Source organism: Arachis duranensis, chromosome 10, assembly GCF_000817695.3.
Source record: "Arachis duranensis cultivar V14167 chromosome 10, aradu.V14167.gnm2.J7QH, whole genome shotgun sequence".
Classification (NCBI taxonomy): domain Eukaryota; kingdom Viridiplantae; phylum Streptophyta; class Magnoliopsida; order Fabales; family Fabaceae; genus Arachis; species Arachis duranensis.
This window is the reverse complement of record NC_029781.3, coordinates 2615722-2623960: the sequence shown is the minus strand read 5'-3', so window position 1 is coordinate 2623960 and position 8239 is coordinate 2615722. Positions and strand designations below refer to the sequence as shown.

Below are 8239 nucleotides of genomic sequence, written 5' to 3'. Positions count from 1 at the left end.
GATGTCGAGCTCCACATAGCAATAGGGGCATGGAAAATCAGGTCGAACCCCATCTTCCATATCAAAATCATCCACTCCTAAACGATCTAACAGTGCCCAAAGATTAATCTAAACAGAGGCAGGAGAATGTGAGAAGAGAGAAAGAGATACGAACCAAAGTGGGAAGGTTGGTGATGGTGGTGAAGGGCATGGTGGCGTTTGGCGGCGGCGATACGCGAGGTCCAGAAATCAGAATCCATTTGTTGATTCAAGGATTGAATGTTAGAAAAAAAAAAAAGGTGGTAACTTGAATTTGCTGTTATCTAAAAATGCTGAACAAGAGAGGTATGCTTCACCTTCACGAGAGAGAGAGAGAGAGATTTGTTGTCTCTTATTGTTTTTGTGGCTTGCGACAACGTTGGATTTCATGGGAAATGTGTTGCCGCTGTTTCATGCCTTTACTTCACCTTGCAACAGTTACTTATAAAGTTATAAGCTTAATTTTAGTGTTTTTTTCAGAGTAAAGCTAGGGAACCAAAGCATATCAGCCAAAATCCAGCCAAATACCTTTGGATGAATTCAAAATTTTTACGAGTTAATATATATGGATGTTTCTTCTACTAAGTATTAGAATGTTTCTTTTTCATATTAAATGGATGTTCTTTTATATATTTTTTGAATTTGTGATTGTTAGAAGTAGATAGATTAATATGAGAAAAAAAAAAGGTTTTTATAGGTTTTAATTAGGTTTACTTAATCAATTTAAAATTTTTTAAATTTTGAATTTAAAAAATTTAAAATTGTTTTTTTTAAGAGTAAAGCTAGGGAACCAAAAGCATATCAGCCAAAACCCAGCCAAATACCTTTGGATGAATTCAAAATCTCTACGAATTAATATATATGGATGTTTCTTCTATTAAGTATCAGAATGTTTCTTTTTCATATTAAATGGATGTTCTTTTATATATTTTTCGAATTTGTGATTGTTGGAGGTGGATAAGTTAATGTGAGAGAAAAGAGGAAGGTTTTTATAGGTTTTAATTAGGTTTAGTTAATTAATTTAAAATTTTTTAAATTTTAAATTTAAAAAGTTTAAAATTAATTAATTATTAATATGAATTAATATAGTTTTGTTTAACTTTTGGCTGATATGCTTTTGGTTACTTATACTTTTCTTTTTTTTAACGATTAAACATCACGTTTCACTAAAATTAGTTTCCAAATAACTAGAGTGTAAGAAAGTAAGGTGTAATGTTCAATAAGCGAAAACGTGACAAATGTAATATTAAGATTGCATTTGTTTACGAGTACATTGAGAACAGAATAGAATAAGATATTGATGGACAAAAATATAAAATTTTGTATTCTCGTATTTTGTGATAAATTCAAATAAATTATGAAAATTTAATTTATTTTAATTTTTTTATTTAAAAAATTTGAGATGAAAAATATAATAATAAAAAAATATAATTATAAAAAACTAACAAAAATAATGAAAAAAATAAAAAATAAGTTATATCCCTTGTTAGTGTCTTCGTATTCTTCCTGTCAAGATGAACACAAAATATATTAATTTAGTGTTTCTGGACATATTGTCTTTGTTTATGTCTCTTCAAATACGATTTTGTGTCTCTATATTCCTACTTCAGTGTCCTTCGTAAACAAACGCAGTCTAAAAAACTTTAAAAACGTGCATATTCCTTAAAAGTAATTTTTTTGGGGTGTCTATATGCCTTAAAAGTAATTAATTCAAGTAATTACTTTTTTTTCTATTACTCTATATTTATCTAATTACTTAGGAATTGGTTCTCTTTTTCTATTATCCAATATATCTTTCCAATTATTTAGGAAGAACTAAATATAAAAGGTGAAAATTCAATCGTATTGAATCGTAATATGAAATTGATAATTAAAAACTGTTAAATAATAATTTTGTTAAATGATAATTTAATTAAATCTGTAAAATTATTATACTTTATATAAAATTACCTTTACTTAAATTTCTACCAATATAGAACTATTGAGGTAAAGATTTAGCAAGTTAGCATGAAGATTGAAGAATGGAAAGACTTATAGATAAGTCACGCGAGACACTTGAGGATTGGTTGAGAAAGGACGTGTCACTTGGATTCCAACAAATAAAAAAAAGTGATTAATACAAAGAAGTGCAATGGACGGCTTTGTAAATGATCCATTAACTTGGGAGCTAAGGAGCAGACACAGATCGATCCTTCAGAATCTGAAATCAATGGAAGAAGGAAGTGACAGCAGCAAACACAACAAGAAGAAACCAACCAAGAGAAAACCAGTGTTCACCAAAGTGGATCAGCTCAAACCTGGTACCACCGGTCACACCTTGGTCGCTAATGTTTTATCTTCAAACACTGTTCTCCACAAAGGAAGACCCACCCCTCCCTCTGTTCGCCCCACTCTCATCGCCGAGTGCCTCATCGGCGACGAAACCGGCACCATCATCTTCACCGCTCGCAACCAACAAGGTCTTCATTTCACTACCCCCACCCGTCTTTGTCATCCTTTTTGTTCAATTTCGGATCTTTTTACTTCCCCGTTTTTAAAAATAGAAACTTTCTATCTGGGCACTGTTTTATCTCTATGATTTTTACAGTTTCTACTTTGGAAATGGGATCTGCATTGTATTTATTTGTACCGTGTTATGGGAGACTGCATTTGGGACCTTGGAATCAACCTGCTTAGAAATTAGATCACAATCCATTTAGTCCCTGAGAAATAAAAATGGCTTACAGTCTTTGATAATTGAAAATGTCACTCCTAGAAACTATATTGGTTTGGGTTTTGCCTTAATTGGATTAGATGGATGTAGATTAGTAGGCTCACGAGTCATGACTCAATTTGCCATCCCTAGTATAACTTGTTCTACCCAAGGATGTGAACATTAAAGATGGTATCCTGATCAAACAGTTTCTGGGACTGTCTGATGATGCATGAGTGATGATATATATGATAACAAGTGATAAAAATGTGATGCACATGAACATTGTATAAAAAAATTTAATCTTCTTCTCCCCATTCTCATTCTTTTCTTCATTCACAAAGAAATCCTAATTAGTAATTGGTTTTTGTTCTTTGCTGAGGCCATACTGCATATCTGTATAAGGATTTTACATTATGGAATGCCTTCTTATATATCATCATATTTCGGATATCTGTCACTTGATTGGTAACATGGTTAAAATTTCTTATATGAAGACTGGAACCTTAATGTGTCAGTTATTTATTATGTCCCGGTTGTTGTTTCTGTGCAGTTGACTTAATGAAGGCTGGAACCACCGTAATTCTTCGTAATGCAAAGATTGACATGTTCAAGGGTTCAATGAGGCTAGCTGTTGACAAATGGGGCCGGATCGAGGTAACTGAACCAGCGAAATTCACAGTGAAAGAAGATAACAACCTCTCTCTGGTTGAATATGAATTGGTGAATGTCGTTGACGAATAATTCCCATAGAAGAATGCAAAAGAAAGCTACATGGTTTGATCTATGGTGCAATGGATACTGTGAAGGGTGAAACTTAACTGGTGATGGATGGATGGATTGGTATACTTTCTCATTTTAATTTGCCGGCATTTTCCTTTCAACACGCTTGACATCATTTAGGGTAAAAGTTCATGGCACTTGAACAATCTTGTGTGCCAAGCTATATATAGATTTGCTACTATCTTTATCAGCAACTGTATCCAATGAACTTAAAAGAGAAGTATCTTATTGTGTTAATATAATCATCGATATATCGAATTGGACTTGCGAACGATGTTTATGCTTCTATTAATTAGTTATGTTCCTGCCTCAACTAAGAACATAGTTATTCAAAACGGAAAAAATAAATAAATAATCTTCTATGAGGAGATTTGTAGAATAATAAAGTAAGAAGTTAATTCTTGTTAAATTTATAATTTTTATGATATGTGAGTCTTGCAACTTTGATTCAAGGGTAATAATATTCTCATTTTAGACTAGCTTGATTCATAACTATTAAAATTTTTGGAGTTTAAAACAATCGGGTGAGGAAATCAGAAAAACAGTTATATCAAGACATTTGGGATATACATAAGATGGAACCAGCTTCCTATAGAAATATCCCATCCGGTCCCTGATAATTACCTCGAAAGGACAACGAGGCCCCTAAGAAAAAAAAACACCCAATCCGGTCCCTGATCATTTTTTTTTGGACTGATTAGCCCCTGTGCCAAAAAAAACAACGTTGACTTTTTTTGGCACAGGGACCAATCGGAAATGGATCCTCTCCAGTTTTTTTTAACACTTGAGGAAATGCAGTGTAATCTCTCACCATTAACTTTATAAGTGGGGCCAAAATTAAATAAGGTTGCGGCAGAAGGTAGGTTAAGCAAGATCACAATAGTGAAGGCCATTTTTATGGTTTTCTTATTTCATTAGTTTGCGTGTATATTAAGCAAACTTTGATGTGCTCCACGTTGTTCGGCGTTTCACTTGATTGGATTACGCTGGACTAGTTACCCAAGTCTGGGTAAGCCTTGCTTGTATTACAAGGTTGGAAAATAAATTATTGTAAATTGCACTTAGAAAGTGTTTCAACAATGTTGAAATAGAATAATAATAATCATACCTAAGTCATGATACCAGCTCTGGATGCTTTACAGTTTTAAGTCTTGGGTGTTCTCACAATCAACCAGAAGAAAATCCTCTAAGCATGTCTAACAATGTAAACTGAAATCCATGCAAAGTACGAGCAATGCACCGCATCCAAACACAACAATCATCCATCTAGAATTGAAAAACAAAAGAACTTAAGAAATTCAAATATATTTGCTTTCATAGTCAATCACAACCAGAAAGGTCAATATGATCCATAATCCAAGTTTTACAAAATCATTTATATCCAAAACATAAACCTATGGATTAAGGCAAAGCACAGTAAATGGAAAATGAAGAAACATTACACGTCAAGGTCCCCAAGCCTAAAGCCCAACAGCAAATGATCACGACCCTAAACAAGAAAACAGCCAGGTCAAAATGAAGAGTTGCAAAAGAAGAAAGAAAAATCTACTTCCACCAATCTGTTAATGCAAAAAGTACGAATTGAATGTTGTATCTATTATTATTTCTATTCAGTTAGAAAGGGAAGTAAAATCACAAACATCGGGTTTTTAACACATTATTCAGTTATGTCATCTGGGAACTTGCTTAAGATAATTAAACAGTTTCTTAATCATGATAACTCAAATTTTTGTGGGAATGGTTAGCAGACAAATTAGTCTTAGTTTAAAACTGCAATATCATAATGAATAAACTATGGTTTTAGACAAACGGGAATAAAAGTGAATTCCAAATCTGAAAAAAAAAAGTTTGACCACCTTTTCTAGTTGCATCTACATTTAACTTTGCTCGAACCCTCTGTCAATCATCATACATCATCATTGCAATCTGAGTGAATACAATCAATCAGTGTGATTTTTGTAGAATTATCTCTAGTGAATGTTGATTCATAATGGAGGTGAAGTTTAAATCAAATTCTATGCCATAGATCTCTTTGCATGATCACACAATATCACCAATGAATTTAGCACATAATATTAAAAGCCTAACAATTAACACATCAGCAGCCAGAAAAAATTGAAAGGAATTATATTATTTTGTGTAAACAATCCATATAATAACAAACTAAAATCAGAACGAAAATGGAACAGAGTGCACTAAATAAGTAAACATAATAAACCATAATAACTTTTCCAAGACAGATAGAGACAGCAGGAGATGCTCAATAAATCAAAATGAAGCTCCTTTGTTACTGCTTACAAGAATTCGCTCCAGACCAATTATAATTCAGGGAAACTACCACGCATACTGTTAAGTTGTTCAATATATCATTCCACATTCAATTTAGAAATCTCATCCTCTCAAAAACCTATGGAAGACAAGTTCTCAATGCTTCAAAACCCAAAATTTGAAATAAATCCATGTGACACCATCTTTGATGCTTGATCTTCATCTAGTCTTCTCTTGCCCTACAAAGGGGAAAAAATGCACACCTTTACTTTGAGAGCAAGAGAGAGCCTATTTTTCCTTTAGAGAAATAGAAGAAATGTTTGAAAAGCAAAAATATTTGTTCATATCCACCTACATTTTTCATCTTCAAAGGCTGATTCACACAAAAACTCCATCCTCGTATTAAAGGGGTACAAATAAGAAAAAACAAGAGAAGACGAAAGATTTTGTAACAAGTGAACATTTTTTTGTAAAAGAGAAGATGTTTACATTTTGTTTCTAAAAATTTTATATTTTAGCACACCATAAAGTTATTAGCTTATTCCAGATCCACTTTTTATTATTTCTGACAACATAGCAAAATCAAGGAGGTGAAGGTACCGTATTATAAGTTTATAACAAGCCGAACTTTTCAATTTTCATAGTTGTCACAAAATCAATTTTCAGGACAAGTAGAACTACTTATGCCACATTGGGATTTTAGCAATGAGTACATATAATAGTCTTCAGCTTTGTAAAGCCAAAAATCTTTTAGCCCCTACATTCTACAATAAAAATTTCTTCACCAAATGAAAGATGAAACCACACTTTAAAAAACTCGATGACCCAGCCAGTATAGAGTTTGGTATGATTTAGGAAAGCATATCAAAATTCTGGGAGTTCAGCTTCACAGCAAGCATCATTCAACAACCCTTGACATGTCCAACAAAAATACAAATCCACAACCAACATTTGTATAATCAACCACCTCATATTTCGGAAAAAAAAAAAAGAATCATAGCTTGTGTAATGAAGAACTGAACAACACAATGAAACAAACAAACAGCCACAACATCAGCATCAAGAAGTGGAGAGCGTAGAGGGAATACCTTCAGGGGTCCAACCATAAGAGTGGCGAGATACAGAAAGCATGGAAGTGAGCAATGCCGAAGCAGTGGCAGTGTGGTAAGGAAGCATCGATTCCACGCAGCTACTCAACTCCACTGGCGACCTAAAAAGTAACCGTAATTCCACAAAATAATTAAACTAATTGTGTAAAGCAATCAGGATTAGGGTTTTGATGTAATTCAACATAAAGTGGGTGAGGTCTTGGAATCAATTGATTGGTGTTACCTGAAAATGCGGTTAGAGAGTGAGCTTTGCTTCGGGACACGAAACAGCGGTTCGGTGGGCCTTACTCTAGCTCCGGAAGCTAATCTCGCCGTCCCGGAAGTTCGAGAGGCGGCGGAGCGCAGAAATGACCTGGCGGCTGACGCGGCGGACATCGTCTTCTACAGAGGCTCTTTAGCATGAACGAGCTACGATGGGGTTTTGTTTTGTTTTCTGGGGTTTTTCTTTTTCTTTTTTTTTTTCTTTCGATGAGTTATAGGATTGAGTTTTACTTGGGCCCAAATTTGTAAGAGCTATATTTTGTATGTGATGACTAATATGTACAAGTGTAATAACCGTGACAAGGTTAAAATTATAATTTTCAATTATTTTATTAAAATTAATTTAAGTTATAATAATTTAATTAATAAAAAAATAATATATTATATGTTTAAAATATTTTTTAATTTGGTATTAAGTATATCAATTTTAATATAGTTATTAATCGTTTTTATTAATTTATTTTTTTAATAAATTAGACATATATACTTAATATCAAATTAAATAATCTAGTAATATTTAAACTCATCAACATATGTTATATATTATTTTATTGTGAAGTAAAAATATATAAAAATTAACTCAAAATGAATAATAGAAAATTACTAGAGAATTTGAATGCACAAACTTTTTTAATAAACAATAAATAATTTAAAAATCACTAAAAACAACTCAACACTCTTTTTTTATGTCGGCAAAATATGTATTTAAAATAACATTATGATCATTTTAATATTCTCAAAATATAAATATGAAATAAGAATGTATTATCAATTAGTGTCTAAAATTTCTTAATTTTTTTAATTGATAGTAATAAATTTTAATAAATTTGACTAAGAGATTTAAAAATTATCTTTTCATTATAAGCTCTAAAAAATTTATCTATATACCACATTCATCGTACAGTTATCTTTTAAATGTCCGTAATCTTACAATAGTATTTGTAGACCATCTTTACTCTTGATAATGCAACATATTAAGGATAGAGAGTAATAGTGTACAAGAGCAGTGTGCAAAACTGCATTACTGTCTTTCTTGATTAGTTACTAGTGTCTTTCTTGATAAGTCTTTAGTTTCAATAATCACTAGCCATGTATATATATAGCAAAC

General features: G+C 32.1%; 2 protein-coding genes across 6 annotated transcripts; one reads left to right on the top strand and one right to left on the bottom strand.

Moving 5' to 3' along the window:
• Window positions 1–2058: 2058 nt before the first annotated feature.
• On the top strand, window positions 2059–3779 carry LOC107468289 (uncharacterized protein At4g28440). The gene is made up of 2 exons (XM_016087552.3): window positions 2059–2477; window positions 3264–3779. The coding sequence occupies exons 1-2, from the start codon at window positions 2150–2152 to the stop codon at window positions 3452–3454; spliced, it is 519 nt and encodes a 172-aa protein (XP_015943038.2). The 5' UTR covers window positions 2059–2149; the 3' UTR covers window positions 3455–3779.
• Window positions 3780–4579: 800 nt separating this feature from the next.
• On the bottom strand, window positions 4580–7322 carry LOC107468359 (protein NUCLEAR FUSION DEFECTIVE 6, mitochondrial). Of its 5 annotated transcripts, XR_002368962.2 has the most exons (5): window positions 7094–7321; window positions 6850–6971; window positions 5350–5419; window positions 4936–4982; window positions 4580–4759 (listed from the first exon to the last, which is right to left on the bottom strand). XR_002368962.2 is itself a non-coding variant. In XM_016087635.3 (4 exons), the coding sequence occupies exons 1-3, from the start codon at window positions 7243–7245 to the stop codon at window positions 4975–4977; spliced, it is 282 nt and encodes a 93-aa protein (XP_015943121.1). In that variant the 5' UTR covers window positions 7246–7321; the 3' UTR covers window positions 4580–4759; window positions 4936–4974. The 5 variants fall into 5 exon arrangements, 3 of the variants coding, with proteins under 3 accessions (XP_015943121.1, XP_015943122.1, XP_015943120.1); XR_001587976.3 differs by lacking the exon at window positions 4936–4982 and having other exon boundaries at window positions 7094–7322; XM_016087635.3 differs by lacking the exon at window positions 5350–5419.
• Between the last annotated feature and the right edge of the window lie 917 nt (window positions 7323–8239).

Coding starts and splice junctions, on each gene's coding strand:
- LOC107468289 (XM_016087552.3), top strand. CDS start 2,150: ATGGACGGCTTTGTAAATGATCCATTAACTTGGGAGCTAAGGAGCAGA. Junction 2,478..3,263: donor CACCGCTCGCAACCAACAAG/GTCTTCATTTCA, acceptor GTTTCTGTGCAG/TTGACTTAATGAAGGCTGGA.
- LOC107468359 (XM_016087634.3), bottom strand. CDS start 7,245: ATGTCCGCCGCGTCAGCCGCCAGGTCATTTCTGCGCTCCGCCGCCTCT. Junction 6,972..7,093: donor CTCTCTAACCGCATTTTCAG/GTAACACCAATC, acceptor GTTACTTTTTAG/GTCGCCAGTGGAGTTGAGTA. Junction 6,001..6,849: donor TTATGGTTGGACCCCTGAAG/GTATTCCCTCTA, acceptor TCCCCTTTGTAG/GGCAAGAGAAGACTAGATGA.